The 21,190-nt window shown below is 38.1% G+C and overlaps 1 protein-coding gene across 1 annotated transcript; it reads left to right on the top strand.

Annotated features, from left to right (window-relative positions):
- Positions 1 to 10,602: 10,602 nt before the first annotated feature.
- LOC115999467 lies at positions 10,603 to 12,747 on the top strand. The gene is made up of 4 exons (XM_031239315.1): positions 10,603 to 10,674; positions 10,768 to 10,983; positions 11,182 to 11,304; positions 11,437 to 12,747. The coding sequence occupies exons 1-4, from the start codon at positions 10,603 to 10,605 to the stop codon at positions 12,745 to 12,747; spliced, it is 1,722 nt and encodes a 573-aa protein (XP_031095175.1).
- Positions 12,748 to 21,190: the final 8,443 nt, after the last annotated feature.

The following is a 21,190-nucleotide window of genomic DNA, read 5'->3' as shown; positions in this document are numbered from 1 at the left end:
GGTAAAATAATTAATAAAGCTTAATTGGTAAGAAAATGTTATATGGATATTAAATAATACTGTTTCCAATAAGTTTACACACCAATAAGGAAATAATCATTTATTATACAAATTCATGTTTTTTTTGAGTACTACTGACTCTGTTACAATGTAGTATCTGTTCATAGATACTTTCTCAACCTACTAAAGCACAACGAGTCAACAGTTGCCTCCACTGAGGCTCGAACCCGCTCCCATCATCTATGTGGGAGTGTTATACCAATTCATGTTAATAACACCAATTCGTTATTAACACACACATCTAGTTCCAATAAATTATTATGTGCAATAATTATAATATTTTAAGAATTCATATACATAATAGTTATATGTAAAATTACCATTCATATACGTATTGTGTTTATTAATTGCACATAGTATGGAGAATTTTGCATAGACTATATTTTTTATATTTTTAAAATGGTAATTTTGCATAGGAATGAATTCTTTTTACTATTTAAACACTTCACTATGCTACAAAATTCTGAGAATAATTAAACCATTATACTTGTGAGAATAATAAAAACAAATTCTGCATAATAAATGAGAAAAAATTCCATAGAAATTTTGCGTAATAAATGAGAAAATTCCTTAGATATTCTGCGTAATTTTATAAGGAAATAGTAATTTATTAATTATTATTTAGACCAATAATAATAATTCGAATAATTATCTACACTTCTATATTATATTATTAATAAAAATAAAAACATCCTTTGTGAAATTCCCACCCAAACAATAGTAAAGGTAAAATCGAAAAGGAAACTGATATTACTATTGAAAATATAAAAGGATCCTAATGAAAAAGAAAACGAAAATTAGGCAAATTGAAAAACAAAACATTACTAATTGACTGAAAATTATTTAAAAACTTAAAAAAAAATTAATTACACTTTCATTTTGAAAAAGTATACAAATTTATAATTCTCATATTCTCTACTTATAAATACATTCTTCATTTTGCACAACCACCCTTCTCTTTCCATGCTGGTGACTCTTCATTCCCTTCTTCCACTGCCCAGTAAGAAATCCTATTACAACTTTATAAATTGACATGTAATATACATTATTATATAATAGTTGACACTATATTTACTTTTTAAATTTATTTCTCTTTTATTTTTCTATATTTATTTTAATAATAATATAATTGTCTAAATCATATTATAATATTGCTTTATGATAATAATTCATTGTTGTAGCAAGAAACCACCGTAAACCATCGCAGGAACGTCGATGTCTTCACTGATCTGACAGTGTGGAAGGAAAAATTTATGTAGTTGTAGGAGGAAATCCACATATCGAGTAGGAAGTGGTGGTAGAATCAGAAAAAGGGGTTCGTGTGGATGAAGCAAAAGAAGGCAAAGGAGCACGAGTTTAAGAAGATTGGGGTTCGTGTGGATGAAATCAATGTTTCCTGCAATATTTCTTGTATTTGATTTAAAATAATTATTAAATTTTGTATTAATTTTTCTTATTTAAGATATTGTATAGCATCTTTTATATGTTTTTCTCTTCTTATTATTTTTATCCCTTTTTAAATGCATAATAATTACCATAAATAATTATTAATAATTGTAAATTTAAATTATGTAATTATAGTAATAATTAATTATTAAAGAAAGTATAACTTATTTTTTACTGTGGACACATTATTTTTAATAATTTTGATTTAATTAAATTATACATTAACTATAAAAATTCTACCTAATAATTTTAGTACTACACGAGACACAATAAATATCATAAATCATGTTTAATAATTTTTAATTGTATTCTGCAATAAAATTAATAGTTAATTTTTAAGTCAATTATAAAATCTTTCGTACTGTGGGCACATTACTTTTAATTATTTGGGTTTAATAATACTATATCTTATTTATAAAAAAAAATCTAAAGTAATTTATTTAGTACTATGGATGTGACTAAGAATTATCTTAATTAATAAAAATTTAACAAATATTTAATTAGCTTGGTAATAAAAAGTCTTCAAATGTGCGAATTATAGCAACATAAGAATCAATTAGTAAAACAATTATATTAGGCAATCTAATTAATGATTTAGTTTTTAAATTATATTCTTTTTTAATAATGAATATTTTTCTAAAGTATATACACAAATTATACTTATCAATATAGAATCAATATATATATATATATATATATATATATATATATATATATATATCGAGTAGGAAGTGGTGGCAGAATCGGAAAAAGGAGTTCGTGTGGATGAAGCAAAAGAAGGCAAAGGAGCACGAGTTTAAGAAGATTGGGGTTCGTGTGGATGAAATCAATGTTTCCTGCAATATTTCTTGTATTTGATTTAAAATAATTATTAAATTTTGTATTAATTTTTCTTATTTAAGATATTGTATAGCATCTTTTATATGTTTTCCTCTTCTTATTATTTTTATCCCTTTTTAAATGCATAATAATTACCATAAATAATTATTAATAATTGTAAATTTAAATTATGTAATTATAGTAATAATTAATTATTAAAGAAAGTATAACTTATTTTTTACTGTGGACACATTATTTTTAATAATTTTGATTTAATTAAATTATACATTAACTATAAAAATTCTACCTAATAATTTTAGTACTACACGAGACACAATAAATATCATAAATCATGTTTAATAATTTTTAATTGTATTCTGCAATAAAATTAATAGTTAATTTTTAAGTCAATTATAAAATCTTTCGTACTGTGGGCACATTACTTTTAATTATTTGGGTTTAATAATACTATATCTTATTTATAAAAAAAAATCTAAAGTAATTTATTTAGTACTATGGATGTGACTAAGAATTATCTTAATTAATAAAAATTTAACAAATATTTAATTAGCTTGGTAATAAAAAGTCTTCAAATGTGCGAATTATAGCAACATAAGAATCAATTAGTAAAACAATTATATTAGGCAATCTAATTAATGATTTAGTTTTTAAATTATATTCTTTTTTAATAATGAATATTTTTCTAAAGTATATACACAAATTATACTTATCAATATAGAATCAATATATATATATATATATATATATATATATATATATATATATATCGAGTAGGAAGTGGTGGCAGAATCGGAAAAAGGAGTTCGTGTGGATGAAATCAATGTTTCCTGCAATATTTCTTGTATTTGATTTAAAATAATTATTAAATTTTGTATTAATTTTTCTTATTTAAGATATTGTATAGCATCTTTTATATGTTTTTCTCTTCTTATTATTTTTTATCCCTTTTTAAATGCATAATAATTACCATAAATAATTATTAATAATTGTAAATTTAAATTGTGTAATTATAGTAATAATTAATTATTAAAGTATAATTTATTTTGTACTGTGGACACATTATTTTTAATAATTTTGATTTAATTAAATTATACATTAACTATAAAAATTCTACCTAATAATTTTAGTACTACACGAGACACAATAAATATCATAAATCATGTTTAATAATTTTTAATTGTATTTTGCAATCAAATTAATAGTTAATTTTTAAGTCAATTATAAAATCTTTCGTACTGTGGGCACATTATTTTTAATTATTTGGGTTTAATAATACTATATCTTATTTATAAAAAAAAAATCTTAAGTAATATTTTTAGTACTATGGATGTGACTAAGAATTATCTGAATTAATAAAAATTTAACAAATATTTAATTAGCTTGATAAAAAAAAAGTCTTCAAATGTGCGAATTATAGCAACATAAGAATCAATTAGTAAAACAATTATATTAGGCAATCTAATTAATGATTTAGTTTTTAAATTATATTCTTTTTTAATAATGAATATTTTTCTAAAGTATATACACAAATTATACTTATCAATATAGAATTAATATATATATATATATATATATATATATATATATATATATATATATATATATAGACACACAAAGGTATAACACTATATACATGCCTTAATAATTAATAATTAATATTAATATTAATATTGCGCAAACCTTAATAGTACAGGAGTGTTTTGGACGAAAAGTTAAAATGTAGAATTTTATTTTTATTAATAGTATATATTATGTTCCACAGCGTGACTAACTACTACTAATCTACTATGTCCTCCCCAATATATTATATTAATATATATTGTTACTGATGAAAATAAATAAGTAAATAGCACATTAAAATATTATATTATAAATGAAAATCAATTTATTTTCATTTATTTGTTAAACTTTCTAACTCAAAATAATAAAGTTTAAAAAGTTGTTTAATAAAGTTTGGTGGGGAATGAGACCCCATTTTAGTGCGAAAGTCTTGGCCTAAAAAGAGTGAATGAAGGGTTTTGTTGGGCTTAAAAGAAGGGAAGAATGTAAGGGAGCAAAATATAAAGGAGGTGCAAAGGACTAGGTTTAAACCAATGTCATCCAAGTTGACAACACAAGTACCAAACAGCCTGCATAGGCAGCTCAATTGGTCACAGGGGTTAAATTTGGGTCTAAAGACTAGGCAGCTCAACTGGTCACAGGGGTCAAATTTAGGTCTAAAGACTAGGAATCGAGTTTCACTAGCAGTAGTGTGGGCCAATCTCTCAAAGTAAGGGGTCCTTGTGTGCAGTAACTAAAAGTGACATGTTTACCGTTGATGTGGCGATTACTAAATTAAAAAATATTTTTAAATTTTTTTATTTTATTAATTTTAAATAAAAAATAACTTGAAAAAAAAAACCATTTTGGCAGCTTAGAGACAAAGATTTGTCTTCGACGGGAGACGAAGAGGTTCCATGCATCATCTCCGACATAAACACAAAGACCTCTTCGTCCCTGGCTGGAGACGAAGAATGGTTATTCGTCTCTAACAACCTGGAGACGAAGTGGGCATCCTTTATTTTTTCTTTAATTTAAAATTATTAAAATAAAATTTAAAAAAATGTTTGGTAACCTCCTATAATCATTATGTACCGAGTAGCAACCTCTTATATCTCTCTTCCAATACCAAATATCTTCTAGTTCTAGGTTAATGGGGTCTTGAGAATCAAATCCACGTCCCTCTCCTCAAAGATGTTTTGTATAACTTCCAAGTTCCAAGTTCCACTTCTGAGATGATTGGTTAATCAAATCAACAACACAAAGGCTAGAAACCTGTAGGTCCAGTTCAATATGAATCCTAGAGTTGGTCTCATCTGGGAGCCAAGGGTATTCCCATACCTTAGTGTTCGAGCCATTTCCTATTCTTCGCTTTATCCCTTCTTTTGTAAGTTCTTGGGCAACCATAATGCTCTCCTCCAGACATAACTTGGGTTAGGGTCTAGCTTTGCCTCAATAAAGGAAACCCTCGGAATATACCGAGCCTGAAAAACTCGAATTACCCAAGACACAGGTTAGTTAGGAACCACCATCCTTTTGTTTTTTACCTCGGATGGCCAAATTGAAGTCATGTAACTGTTTGAAACCCAGAACCCAAAAACATTTAGGTGGGGACATGCTATCCCAAGCCAACCAATGAATACCTTTCACTCTACCCCAACTTTCTCACCAAAACCTATTCATTAACCTTTTTAAAGATTCACAAAAAGGTCTTAGGCAGGAGGAAAATACTCATAGAGTATGTGGTTATTGCCTGAGCCACACTCATAATTAAGAAGTACTTACCTCCTAGCCCTAGAAAGCAATTTCTTGTCTCACGCCCCAAGCCGATGCCTAATCTTTTGTTCAATATATGCAAACACTGCCTTCCTATTCCTTCCAACCACATCGTAGAGTCCTAAGTATTTACCAAAATCTATTGCCTGAGTCACACCTAGCACATCTGCCATTGCTGTGCAAACTTTCTCTAGAGATTTAAGACTAAAGGAAATGTTAGACTTATTAAAATTGCCAGCCCGGCCCGAAAAAGTCTCATAAATCTACAGACACCTCTTAACATTTGAAGCTTCATGTAAGTTAGCCTTAAAAAATACTCCATAATAGACTGTCATCAGCAAAGAATGAGTGAGAAATAGGTGGGGCTCCTCACGCCACCCTACACTCATAAATACGCCCTTTGCCCTTTAGCACGGGTAATAAATACGTATGGGGAAAAGGGATCTCCTTGTTGTAGACCCTGGGAGGGAATGATGATTTCGCTTGGTCTGCCATTAACAAGAACCAAATATCTCACTATAGAAACACACCGCATAACAATCTCATTCTAGCGCTCCTCAAAGCCCAATCCCCACAACATATGCCTCAAAAAGGACCACTCCATATGATCATATGCCTCCAAAAAGACCCTCTTGGGCGAAAGTCGCCCCAAGCATGACTTTTAGCTCTCTAAATCTAGTAAATGAGCCCTCATCAAACCGCCCCCTCAGAGTGTTCATCTCCTTCTTAAGGACCTCAATCTTGGACCCAAACTTGTGAAAGTCTCACCGTCCCATTTCCTCAACTTTTCACCATAGGAACGTAGTCTGTCTTAAAAGTTAAGGCTCCTAAACTGACCCTAAGATCCACCTACCACCTCACGGCACCCATCATCCATCAACCAAGCGTTTTCAAAACATAAGCTCTCGTGACCTCCCTCACTAGTGTGGTCATTGAGAGTTGTATTTTTAGTGAGTTTCGTCCTCTAGGAATGACTAGACATGACTTGAGTTGCAAGAGATTAAACACAAAATCATCAAGTGTTTGAAAGCTCACCAAAATGGAGTATATGTTTACATAGAGACAATTATAAAACAAATAAATGATTAAGTAATAGACAATGATAAAGGAGAAGACTTAGATCATATAGCAATGTACAAATGCTTCTTAATGTTCTAAGACTCTAGGCTAAACAATGTTCGACAATGAAAGTAAGGGAGTAAAGTCACTACCAATGCCACTCTTGTGGACATTGGACTATCACCAAAGTTCTAATCCCATTCTCATAGCAATTAGACTAGGTGAGGCAATTGATCAAACACCTTGTGTGCATAATCCCTTCCAACTCCCCTTTCTCAAGGGTAAGTTAGAAACGTGGAAGGTTTGGCTATGGTGAATCCCTATTCTCATAGGTGAAACACCAATTCCATTAATATCTTGCAAAGTTGGGCCCCTAACCAAACAAGAGTCAAACAATTCCCTAATTTCATGTTGGCATTCATACAAAGCAATTCAATCTAAATCCCTAGAGGATTTAACTACTCACGGTGAAATTGATAAACTAAAAGCTATTGGAATAATGCGCAATGAATTCAAGTACAAAAGTAGTTTGTAAAATGCAAAAATAAGAAATTAAAACTCTTACTTGATTGAACTTAGCTTGTAAAATGTAAATATGAAATTGAAGTAGAAGTTGTAATTACAAGTGATAATTCTTCCCTAAATCTTCCTAGAATTGATGGATTACAATGGGTAGATGCCTAGGATGGGTTTGTGGAAAGAAAGGGTAAAAGAAGACTTGGAAAATTCAAAGATAACTTGAAAATAACGATTATTGCTATTTATACTATAGGGAATTGCGCTAAATAACCGCCTTCAGAGCGCCTGGTTACGATGGAGGTCACGACGTGAACTCGATCGTGACCAAGCCTAAGCCTCGCAGGTTCTAGGATGGCACATTGGTGGTCATGGCTTGACCAACAGCGTAACACTTGGGATCTACAAGGTAGCCTAGCATGTCACGATGGAGGTCATGCTGTGACCTTCACCGTAACACGCTAGGCTACTTTCAGATAGTTAAGTTGTCACGCTGCAAGTCACGGCGTGACCAGTAGCGTGACACCCTCCCTGTGGCATTTTTTGGCTTCCTCTTCGCTCTGTTGCTCTGTAGAACCTTGCTATGATTTTGACCATCAAATTTTGGACCATTTTACCTTGAAATCAACCCGATTTTTCCTCATTTGAAACTCCAGCATGCCTAAGTCCCAGTTTCTATTCCTTAAGCCATAAACACCTGAAATAAGTTTCATTCTTGAACAATCACCTAGCATTCACTCAGTGATATGCACATGATTTTATACCATTATTTGCCCCACGATTCAATAGTTTTGTTGCTTATTTCCTTTACCTTGATACTTTTAAGGCTCGTTTGTGTGTTACATTTCATCAATCTTAGTTCATTCGCAAATGAGGAGTAAAGGAAGGATTTTCGGTCATCTCGGACAAGTTTTCGAGACATAAGGAATCTACCCCGGGACGGAAAGGAGCAACGAAGCACGAAAGGAGTCAGAAGAGGACCAGGAGGCTGCCTCACGGCCAGCCTCACGCCGTGATGGCGGCCATGACCTCCACCGTAGACAGCAGTTGTCCACGGCACATCACGGCCCCAATCCCGGTCGTGATGGTGGCTGTGACCCGGCTGCTGTCCAGTATTTATTTCGTGTTTTTCCTGTATTTTGGGTATTCCGAGCCCTAGTTTAGTTCAGTACAATTTTTCCCTTCTTTAGATTTTTCCATAGCATAGAATAGAGCAGATTTACATCATTGAATTCGGTTACGAGCTTGGAATCATTGTTTGGATTGGAATTACTCTCAAGAATTGTTAGTAAAGTTCTCTCTTTTATTCTTTAGATTCATTGCTATGATTTCAGTATTTAATTCTTGCTTTGTGTTATTTACTTCAATCATGCGTGAGTAATTCGTTTATGGGTTTGAATTGGGGGTTCATTGCTAATCTTGATGTTCAATTTGTGATTATTGCATAAAGGGATTGAATCATCCACCTAGGGTTTATGTTGAATTGCGGATTATTTTCTACTTGTATTTGATTGATAGCTACAATTAATTGCTAGTTTAGGAGAAGGATTCATTACAACGAAAGTTGGATGGAAACTTCGAGCCTTACCAATTTCAACCTAATTTTTCCTACTATGAGAATATGGGTAATTTGGGGGCTTACAATGCTTAGGTGCTTAAGTCTATGATTGATGCATCACGAAAGTGGGGCAATCCTAGCCTAATTCCGTTTATTGATTACGAAAGTAGCTGAATTGAATTCTTGTGTGCATTGCCCATAAATCCCTAGGTTGATTCTTCTTTCCCTAATTCTAAGGTTGTTAGAACATCAGGGTTGCAATTCCCCTAATCTGACCCATTCCTTTATCAATCAGTTAATACATTAGCCAATTTATCTCTTTTAATTTCCTCATTCAGTTGTTAGTCGCTTGGATTCTAGTTGATTCACGTACTCTAGTGTCTAGTATTCTTAATTCATACAATTACGTGCCATAACCCCAATCCTCAGCGGAACGACAATTCACACCCATATTTACACTCACATTTATACTCATCACATTTTGGCGACGTTACCGGGGATTGGTTTATTTGGTTTAATTGTGTGGTTATTTTCCTACTAGTATTAGAGTTAGTGAATTTTAGGAGATCAAGTTTTTATTTTATTCATTATTCAAAAAACAAAAAAAAAGTATTCTTTATTTGGACTAACCCATAACCAATTTCTTCCTAGAGTGTTTGTGGTTGTGTTTGACATTAGGTTTCCCTCCTCTTATGCAAACTAGATCGAAAGGGAGCACGAGTCTTCGTCCATACGATCCAGATCTTGTGAGGAACTTAAGGAGGGAGAAGGAGGTGTTACGTGATTGGCTTCGAGAGTTCCAAGACTTCGAAGTAGACATGGAGATCGGAGATAGTAGCAATACCAAGCAGCATGCCCAAGATGGTGTCAACACACATCAATGCCCGAGGCAAAGAGAGGTTGCTGGGTAAAACCATGGAGTTCGTGTCGACCCTCCAGTGCTTAATGTTCAGAATCATGCATAGAACTTCATGGCCGATCCAAACCCGAATGTCTATATTGGGGGAGGATTGGGAGTTCCTCCCATGCAGCAGCATCTTGCATTTCAGCAGCAGGGCTACGGGGTTGGGATGCAGAATCTTCTCCATCAGATGAATCCCAACCTGTTTCAGTAGTTTGCTCAGCAGTTTCCACAGGCTAATCCTATGGCAGCTCACTTAGCTCCTGAGTTCAGTGAAGAAGATTGCATTTTTTATCCAGGAGTTGAGGCGAATAACTTTGAGTTGAAGACCTCTCTCATTCAGATGGTTCAGGCTAATCAATTTGGAGGAGCTCGGGTTGAGGACCCGAAGGCCCATGTTGTGCACTTTGACCGAATCTGCCAGACCGTCAAAATGAATGGCATTCCAAGTCATGCCATCAAACTGAGGTTGTTTCCCTTTTCCCTAAGAGATCAAGCATTGAGTTGGTTGAATTCTTTTCCAGCCAACCATTTCATTACTTGGGAACAGCTCTACAAAGCTTTCATGCAGGAGTACTGTCCTCCTTCCAAGGCTGCCAAGTTAAAGAAATGGATTCAAAATTTCCAGCAGTTTGGCAATGAAGATCTTCCTGAGGCTTGGAAGAGATTTAAGGAGTTGAGGAGGCAGTGTCCTAAGAATTTGATGACTTCAGGCGATTTTATTTCATCATTCTATGAGGGGTTAGCTAACCGGTCAAAGATTATTCTAGATACCTCATCCTTTGGGGGTATTTTTATTGATATGGGCCCGGAGGCTGGAGAGTAGTTGATTGAAAGGATCACCTCTAACAATACTTACTGGTACACTAAGGGGGATGATCTACCCAAGAAGGAGAGGCCAGCTGGGATGTTTGAAGTTGAAGAAAAGATGGCAATGCAGGCTCAGTTAGATTCCATCCAGCACATGCTTAAACAGATAGTACAGGCTCCCACTTAGAGTGTCTAGGTTGTTGCTCAGCGTCCACTAGTTCCACAGAATTCTTATGTGCCTAATTCCTATGCTGTGCCACAGGTTCCTCTTGTAGCCTGTTGTGCAGTTTGTGGTGGCAACCATGCTTCTCAGACATGTTATCTGTTAGATTTCGGTAGCCAAGTTCCTCAGCCTAATGTGGAGCAAGTTGATCTCATTGGTTATTCTAGACCACAGGGCCATGGGCAAGGTTATGGGAACTATCAACAGCAAGGAAGAAATCAGTTTGTTCTCTCTTGGAACAATCAGGGCAATCAAGTGAGAAATCCACTACCAAGCTTTCAAGGTAATCAAGGGAACAGGGGTGGAAATCAAGGAACTCAGTGGAGGAATAATCATAATCAAGGGCAGTTCCAGCAAGGGAATTAGAATTTTGGGAATAATCAAGGTCAAGGTTTCTCTAGACCACCTCAGGATGTTGATATGCAGACTCTCATGAACACTATGATGACTCAGATGAGCAGGTTACAAGCAACCATAGATTTTCAGCAGGCACAGATAGAACGTCTCACGGCTCAGCAGCAAGGAGGTGGAAATCAGTTGCCTAATCAAGCCTCATCTTCGAATGGTAGGCTGCCAGCAAGCATAGAGAATCCAAGGAATTAGGTGAATGCAGTGACCACGAGAAGTGGATTAGCGTTGAAGGATCCTCCTTTTCCTTCAAATGATCTAGTGCCTGAGAAAACTGATAAGAAGGATGAGGGCATTTAGGTTGAGGATGTTCCTGATGAGAGTGAGGAGGAGCCTGTGGTGCAGAGAGATTGTGTTAAGGGGAAAGCCCCTATGCAAGATCAGAGTACTCATAGCAAGAAGCCTGAGAAGAAAGATAAGAAGAATGGTGACTCAGTTGTTCCTTGCAATTTTCTGCCATTTCCACAGAGATTGTGGAGATCCAAGGAGACTGAGATAGAAAATAAGTTCAAGATGATGCTGGATAAGCTAGAGATCTCTATGCCTTTTGTGGATGCAGTGACTCAGATTCCTTCATACAAGAAATTCTTGAAGGATATTATGAGTAACAAGAAGCTAGAAAAGAGTGTTGTAGTGGATCTCAGTGAGGGAGCATTGACTTGTGCAGTTCTTCAACAGAAATTGCCTCCCAAGCTAAAGGATCCAGGTAGTTTTACCATTCCCTGCATCATTGGGGGATTTGTAGTGGGCAGTGCTTTATGTGTTCTGGGTACCAGTGTTAGCCTTATGCCATATTCTCTTTGTAAGAGGCTTAACCTGGGCAGCCCAAAGCCTACCACCATGACTCTACAGATGGCTGACAGATCCATTAAGCGCCCAGTAGGAGTACTAGAGGACATTCCGGTGATGGTTGATCAGTATTTCATACCGGGATATTTTGTGATTCTGGATATGGAAGAGGATACCAAGGTTCCCATTGTCCTTGGTAGGCCATTTCTAGCTACTGCTGGGGCTCTCATTGATGTGAAGAGGGGAAAGCTTGTGATGGAGGTAGTTGGCCACAAAATTGAGTTTGATATTTTTAAGATGGCCAAGCACCAACCCTCTTACATCGATGAGTGTCATGTGGTTGAAGTATTGGAGCAGTGCAGTGTAGAGGTGGAGGAAGAGGAGGATGAGGACTCCTCTGAACCAGTTGCTGAAGAGCATGAGGATCCACTAGAAATAGTGGTTTCTCTTGCTCCATTTGGAGAGGAGCAGGCCCCGAAGATAGAATTGAAACCTTTGCCTTCCAGTTTGAGGTATCCATTTCTTGGCTCTAATTCTACTTATCATGTGATCATCAGTTCCTCCCTGAAGGAAAAACAAGTTGAGGAATTGTTGGCTGTGCTCAGAAAGCACATGAGAGCTATTGGGTATACGATTGGGGATTTAGTTGGCATTGATCCTAAGTATTGCATGCACAGAATTTATTTAGAGGATGATGCCAAGCCCAGTGTGGAGCCCCTTAGGAGGCTAAACCCCAATCTGAAAGATGTTGTTAAGAAGGAAATTTTCAAATTGCTTGNAAGGGAACAGGGGTGGAAATCAAGGAACTCAGTGGAGGAATAATCATAATCAAGGGCAGTTCCAGCAAGGGAATTAGAATTTTGGGAATAATCAAGGTCAAGGTTTCTCTAGACCACCTCAGGATGTTGATATGCAGACTCTCATGAACACTATGATGACTCAGATGAGCAGGTTACAAGCAACCATAGATTTTCAGCAGGCACAGATAGAACGTCTCACGGCTCAGCAGCAAGGAGGTGGAAATCAGTTGCCTAATCAAGCCTCATCTTCGAATGGTAGGCTGCCAGCAAGCATAGAGAATCCAAGGAATTAGGTGAATGCAGTGACCACGAGAAGTGGATTAGCGTTGAAGGATCCTCCTTTTCCTTCAAATGATCTAGTGCCTGAGAAAACTGATAAGAAGGATGAGGGCATTTAGGTTGAGGATGTTCCTGATGAGAGTGAGGAGGAGCCTGTGGTGCAGAGAGATTGTGTTAAGGGGAAAGCCCCTATGCAAGATCAGAGTACTCATAGCAAGAAGCCTGAGAAGAAAGATAAGAAGAATGGTGACTCAGTTGTTCCTTGCAATTTTCTGCCATTTCCACAGAGATTGTGGAGATCCAAGGAGACTGAGATAGAAAATAAGTTCAAGATGATGCTGGATAAGCTAGAGATCTCTATGCCTTTTGTGGATGCAGTGACTCAGATTCCTTCATACAAGAAATTCTTGAAGGATATTATGAGTAACAAGAAGCTAGAAAAGAGTGTTGTAGTGGATCTCAGTGAGGGAGCATTGACTTGTGCAGTTCTTCAACAGAAATTGCCTCCCAAGCTAAAGGATCCAGGTAGTTTTACCATTCCCTGCATCATTGGGGGATTTGTAGTGGGCAGTGCTTTATGTGTTCTGGGTACCAGTGTTAGCCTTATGCCATATTCTCTTTGTAAGAGGCTTAACCTGGGCAGCCCAAAGCCTACCACCATGACTCTACAGATGGCTGACAGATCCATTAAGCGCCCAGTAGGAGTACTAGAGGACATTCCGGTGATGGTTGATCAGTATTTCATACCGGGATATTTTGTGATTCTGGATATGGAAGAGGATACCAAGGTTCCCATTGTCCTTGGTAGGCCATTTCTAGCTACTGCTGGGGCTCTCATTGATGTGAAGAGGGGAAAGCTTGTGATGGAGGTAGTTGGCCACAAAATTGAGTTTGATATTTTTAAGATGGCCAAGCACCAACCCTCTTACATCGATGAGTGTCATGTGGTTGAAGTATTGGAGCAGTGCAGTGTAGAGGTGGAGGAAGAGGAGGATGAGGACTCCTCTGAACCAGTTGCTGAAGAGCATGAGGATCCACTAGAAATAGTGGTTTCTCTTGCTCCATTTGGAGAGGAGCAGGCCCCGAAGATAGAATTGAAACCTTTGCCTTCCAGTTTGAGGTATCCATTTCTTGGCTCTAATTCTACTTATCATGTGATCATCAGTTCCTCCCTGAAGGAAAAACAAGTTGAGGAATTGTTGGCTGTGCTCAGAAAGCACATGAGAGCTATTGGGTATACGATTGGGGATTTAGTTGGCATTGATCCTAAGTATTGCATGCACAGAATTTATTTAGAGGATGATGCCAAGCCCAGTGTGGAGCCCCTTAGGAGGCTAAACCCCAATCTGAAAGATGTTGTTAAGAAGGAAATTTTGCTAAACCCCAATCTGAAAGATGTTGTTAAGAAGGAAATTTTCAAATACCCCAATCTGAAAGATGTTGTTAAGAAGGAAATTTTCAAATTGCTTGATAATGATATTATCTACCCTATTTCGGATAGCAAGTGGGTTAGTCCCATCCATGTTGTTCCGAAAAAGGGTGGTATTACTGTTTTTAAGAATGAGAATAATGAGCTGATCCCTACTAGACTTGTCACTGGGCACCGCATGTGCATTGATTATAGAAAGCTGAACAAGTCTACTAGGAAAGATCACTTCCCCCTTCCCTTCATTGACCAATTGCTGGAGAGAATGTCCTGCAACGAATATTTCTGTTTTCTAGATGCTTTTTCAGGTTACTTTCAGATTTCTGTCTATCTGGATGATCAGGAGATTACTACATTCACATGTTAGTACGACACTTATGCTTTCAAGCGTATGCCATTTGGCTTGTGTAACGTACCAGCTACATTCCAGAGATGCATGATGGCCATTTTCTTAGAGTTTGTTGAGGAGATTATGGAGGTGTTCATGGATGATTTTTCTGTCAATGGGAAGTCATTCAGTGAATGTCTCTCTAATCTTGAGAGAGTGTTGTGCAGATGTGAGGAGGTGAATCTTGTGCTCAACTGGGAGAAGTGTCACTTTATGGCTTCAGAAGGCATTGTTCTTGAGCACAGGGTATCTGCAAGGGGAATTGAGGTAGGCCCAGCGAAAGTTGAAGTGATTGCTAAGTTGCCACCCCCTAATTCTGTGAAGGGAGTGAGGAGTTTTCTAGGTCATGCTGGGTTCTACAGAAGGTTCATTAAAGATTTCTCTGGCTTGCTAAGCCCCTCACTCATTTGCTTGCTAAAGATGTCCCCTTTGATTTTGATGATTCTTGTCTAGTGGCTTTTGAAAAGTTGAAAAATGCTCTTTGCCATGCTCCCATTATTCAGCCCCCTGATTGGTCTTTACCTTTTGAATTGATGTGTGATGTTAGTGATTTTGCAGTGGGGGCTATGTTGTGCCAGAAGAAAGCTAAAAGTTACCCTATGGTTCATTATGCTAGTCATACGCTTGATGATGCACAGGTGAACTATACAACAACTGAGAAGGAACTTTTGGCAGTGGTGTTTGCAATTGATAAGTTCAGATCTTACATGATGGGGAGCAACGTAATTGTTCATACTAACCATGCAGCTTTGAGATATTTGTTTCAGAAAAAGGATGCTAAGCCACGGTTGATTAGATGGATTCTCCTGTTACAAGAGTTTGATTTGGAGATAAGAGACAAGAAGAGCACAGAGAATGTTGTTGCTGATCATTTGTCTAGGCTTGAGAGCCGAAAAAAGGATGAGTTGCCCATTGATGACACTTTCAAAGGTGAGACATTGCTAGCTGTGAATGCCTCCGTACCATGGTTTGCAGACATAGTGAATTTCTTGGTGAGTGGTTACATTCCGAAAGATTTTGATTACAATAAGAAAAAGAGATTTGTTCATGATGTGCGAGATTATTTTTGGGATGAGCCACTGCTTTTTAAGAGATGTCCAGATGGTATTGTGAGGAGATGCATTCCTGAGGAGGAGTGTTCTACATCATTGTCATGCTTCACCTTACGGGGGACACTTGAGTGCTGATCGTACTGCTTTGAAGGTGTTGTAGTCAGGTTTGTTTTGGCCTACTTTGTTTGCTACTGCTAAAGACTTTGTGAGCAGGTGTGATAGCTGCCAGCGGACTGGCACTGTTGGTAGGACGCATGAGATGCCACAGAGAGGAATTTTAGAGGTTGAGCTGTTTGATGTCTAGGGAATGCACTTCATGGGTCCGTTTCCTACTTCCTTCGGTAATGAGTACATTCTGGTGGCAGTGGATTATGTGTCTAAGTGGGTGGAAGCAATAGCAACTCCAAGGAATGATGCTAAGATTGTGGTTAAGTTTGTGAAGAAGAATATTTTCTCCCGGTTTGGTATGCCTAGGTCCCTTATCACTGATAATGGGACTCATTTTTGCAATAAGTTGTTGGAAAAGCTTTTGGTTAAGTATGAGATTTACCACAGGTTGTCTACACCATATCACTCGCAGACCTGTGGGCAAGTTGAGCTGGCGAATAGAGAAATCAAGTCAATTCTGGAGAAAGTGGTGAATCCTAACCGGAAGGATTGGTCACTGAAGATAGATGATGCTTTATGGGCTCTCCGAACTGCATTCAAGACTCTAATTAGTGTGTCCCCATTCAAACATGTTCTTGGGAAATCATGCCATTTACCAGTTGAGTATGAGCACAAGGCATATTGGGCAGTTCCAAAGTTGAATTTGGATGAGAGTTTGGCTCGTGGGAAGAGGTTGTTGTATTTGAATGAGTTGGAGGAATTCAGAATGGATGCTTATGAGAATGCAAAAATTTACAAAGAGAGGACCAAATACTTTCATGATAAGAGGATCCTACGAAGAAGTTTTGAACCGGGTGATCAAGTGTTGTTATACAATTCCTGGTTGAAATTGTTTCCTGGAAAGCTCAGGTCCAGATGGTCAGGACCGTTTAAGGTGGTTGAGCAATCTCCATCTGGTGCGGTTACTATTGTTGGCACTACTGGCGATCCATTTGTGGTCAATGGCCAAAGGTTGAAGCTCTTCAATGTTCCAGAATCAAAGGGAGAGGTGGTTAAAGTAGTTTGGGATCTCTTTATTCCCATCTACGCCAGATGACCATATGGTTGAGTCGAGCTGACGACAGTAAACTTAGCGTTTCATGGGAGGCACCCCATGTTATCCTTTACTTTTTGCACTTTATTTTACTGCATTTTTCTTTTTATTTTAGTTCGAAGTAGAGTTAGGAGTTTTTCTTTGTTTACAGGGTGTTCCTTGGGTTATTTTGGTGTGAGGTTTGCACTATTTTTCTTTTGAGAGAGTGGGGAATAGTTAGAATTTAAGTGGTTATGTTTTGAAAAGATTTAGAAGTGTTTTGGGGAATATTTTGGACTAACTTGCAGGTGAAACCGAGCTTGGGCGCGAAACGAACAAAAGTGCAGAAGGAGGGCTCGGGATCACGGCCAGGCTCACGGCCGTGACCCCGGTCGTGACGCCATGGCGTCGATTCCAGCACAAACAGAGCAAAAGAGGGCTTTGGGTCACGGGCCACATCTCGGCCGTGACCCAGGCTGGGACCCCACTCCAGAATTTCCAGTGTCTACAGGCCAAACGAGGGCTCTGGGTCACGGCCACCATCCCGGCCGTGACCCTGCCTGAGACGTTCCTCCAGAATTTCTAGTGCTGAGAGCACTATAGAGGGCTCTGGGTCACGGGCCACATCCCGGTCGTGACCCAGGCCGTGAGGGCGAGCCGTATGAAGCAGTACGCAGAAGCAAAAGAAGGCCTCAAGGTCACGGCCCCAATCCCAACCCCGATCCCGACCGTGACCCCGGCCGTGATGCGGACTGGGTTATAAAACCCAATTCGCGATTCCCACCCCCCTTTCCCCCAATTTGCAACCCTAGCTCCTCCTCTCCCAATTTCTCTCCATCCCCAAATTTCCCTACACCATACTTGCCTCCATTAATTTGTGCTTGCTTGAAATTTGCTATTTCATCTCATCATCTTCATCAACTACTCAAGGTTTGGACTTCAATTTCTTTACTTTCCCCTTGCAATTTTCAAATTTCTTGTTCTTGTTCATAGGGTTTCTTGAATCTTTACTTGAATGGTTGAATGTTGTTAGCTTAAGCATGTCTAGGGTTAGTATTGTTGATTCCATGTTCATAGAGCTTGATTCATGCTTTAATGGTGTTCACATTGATGATTTGGGTGAAACTTTGAATACCCACTTGAATTTGAATTGAATGTTGATTTTGGATGGAATTTTTACTAGTTTTAGGGTTGTGGAGTAGTTGTTAACTGTTTTGCGATGATTCTTGAGCAATTTTGCGATGTTTGAGCCACAATCTAGGTTAGGTTTTGGAAAAAAAATCAGAATGCTCTGAATAGTTCCATTTTAGTTTCCTTTTAGTTTTAGAATTTAGTCATACATTCTACTCCACAATCCTGCAACCCATTGCGCTTTCACTTTGCCTAACCCTCACCCCGTGGATATATTTGGTTTGAGTTTATTTGCAGATGCGTCCACGACAAAAGAAGAAACCAGTGGCACAAAGGGCAGCCCCGGTTGAACAGCCTCCTGCCACACCACTCCATGATCTGAAAAACTTTGACCGTTTTCAGTTCTTCTCCGAAAGGCAGATATTTCGGCCGTACGTCCTCTCTTTGGACGTTGCAGATGAGTTTGGCATCCGGGCAGAGGTGGAGGCTATGGTGGATCTCTCGGAGTGGAGATACTTGTTGATGGAGTTCACAGAGGACACATATAAGTCGGTGCTAGTCGAGGTCATGACCACGATGGAACTTCCCAAATTTGATGGCCTCACTAGCAGTGTGTGTGTGCAGTTTCATGTGGGCCATACGATGTTGCGGTTCAACCCGGATGATTTAAGTGATTTGATGGGTTTCAGCCTGGTTCAGCAGCTCACAGAAGAAGAAAAATTTGACCGAGTTGCTAATGTGCCTAACATCCAGCAATTTTGGGAAGAACTCACGGATGGCACCTCGGTCTACAGGAGCTCCCACAGCCGCTCTTCTGCATTCCTCAAGAAGGAACACAGATTCATGCAATATCAGCTCAGCCATTCAATCACCGGCCGATTCGATGCCACTAGTTCTGTCAACCACGCTGACCTGTTCTGTCTGTATGGCATGGTCAAGCATGTCAGGATGCATATGGGAGTGGTAATTTGGAACTTAATTAAGAACAAATATCACCCTCGAGGAGTGGCTTTGTATCTTGGCCCTTATCTTACGCAGATTCTCTGTGCTACCCAGAGGATTGTGTTGGTTGAGCCCAAGGCTCCAAGCATGCAGTTTCTCACAGCTGATGCTGTTGCGAGGATGCGTGACAAGATTGGGCCAAAGAGAGCCCGTACTACGGATATGGTTGATGTGGCTGATGTGAGGGTGGAGGAGGATGCTTATGAGGCCCATCCTGATGCTGTTGATCCTGCCCATGCTGGGGCAGGCGAGGGTTCATCTTCTAGTGATTTCCAGCAGCAGGTACTGGCCCAGCTGGCGGCCATGAACATGAGGTTCGACCATATTGATACCAGGCTGGATGAGATGGCGGCAGCAACTGCCCAGAGCCGCATTGAGGCCCATGCTTACTATGAGTGGATGCGTGGGCATTACCCACCTCAGGGGGCCCTCCATTTCCAGCATGTGCCTAGTGAACCTACTACAAACTCTACTCTTTTATTTTTCTGTTATTTTTGCTTTTCGTTAGTCTTTGGATTGTATAATGTGTACCTTCAATTCTGTTATCATATTTTTGCTTTTTGCTTGTTTACCTGCTTTCTAGTTCGTTTTCTTTTGTTTTAGTTCATGGGGCTTTGGTTGTCCATCAGGGACGATGTCCAGACTAAGTGTGGGGGGTGCTATTTCTAATAAAATGGTGAAAAATGAAATTTTTTGATGAACTTTGCTTGAAGGATTCAATTTGCAGCTTAGGGTAGTTTATTCTCCTTGTGTTGTGGCTGTGACCACTTTCCTTTCTGCTGGTTGGTGGTTTGTTTTGGTGGTTCTTGTGCAGCCTAGCTTGTTAGGGATGACTCAAAGTTGAGCTTGTGTTTAATTCAGTTTCTTGCCAATAGTTGGGTTAACCTCTAACCTAAATGTTTCTCCTGTGTGCTATGCATTGCTAGTGAAGGCTTATGTGGGATTCCGGTGATACCTGTTCTGTCATAGCTTGTCTTAGTGTTCTCATAGTGAAGTTTAGAATTTGCACGCTTTGAAGTGATTTAGGCCATTATTGTTAGCCCAAGCCTTTAAACCTACCCTGTGTTGCAATTATTTTCCCTAGTTGTCCCCTTTGAGCCTTGTTTTTGTTTAATAAGTGCAAAGCACTTAACCCCGTTCTTTGTATTGTTTTTCTTGTTTAGCCCTATTATTTAACCCTTAGCCCTTAGCCATATATTTTCCATTCACCCTTAGAGAGAATGTAGCATTTGTTCTTTAATTTAGAGGAGATTTTCCTTTTTGAGCTTACTTTTGATAGAGTTATTCCTGTTATCTTTGTTCTAGTGAGGGGGTGTTGTGAAGGAATTTATTGTTTGGTTGAATGAAAGAAAAGGGAAGTTGGTTAGTTGAAAAGAAAGAAAAAAAAAAGAAAATTGAAAAGAAAAAAAAGTGAAAAATTGTTTTTAAAGGAAAGTTTGAAAAATATGTGTGAAAGTGAAGAAAAGGTTTGTGAAAGGAAAGAAAAAGGATGAATAAAAGTGCGAGTCAGGTTGCTAGAAATAATTGTCTTCACCCCCACTAGTTTAGAATACTCTTGTGTTTCCAATTATGTTTTGCTCTCTTGATTCATATTTTCCATGTCTCCTCTAGGTTTAAGTTGTGAATAGGTGTGAAATTCTCTCTTTTGTGCATTTTTCAATACCCCTTCTTTGTTTAGCCACTCACCCTTAGCCCCATTACAAGCCAGATAAAGACCTATTTGATCTTAGCATGCAGTTCTAGAGTTGATCTATGTGAGTATGAAGGGAAAGTCTATGGGACTTCATCTTAAGCCAAGTCCTGCATAATCTCAACTGAGTACATGTGCATACATGATTTTAATCTACCTTAATTCGGGTGCCCGGTGACAACACTTGCGTGTATAGGGTGAAGTGTCAAAAGATATTTATATGATAAAACGGAAAGTCTGTGACTCCCCGAGTGTCGGTCTCCAAGGAGGGACGTGGAGGTGTGTCAAATGTTCGGGAGTTTACTTGAGTGGATCAT

Source organism: Ipomoea triloba, chromosome 12 (genome assembly GCF_003576645.1).
Source record: "Ipomoea triloba cultivar NCNSP0323 chromosome 12, ASM357664v1".
Taxonomy (NCBI): Eukaryota; Viridiplantae; Streptophyta; class Magnoliopsida; order Solanales; family Convolvulaceae; genus Ipomoea; species Ipomoea triloba.
Note: the sequence above shows the minus strand (reverse complement) of the source record. Positions and strands in the feature narration are given on the sequence as shown.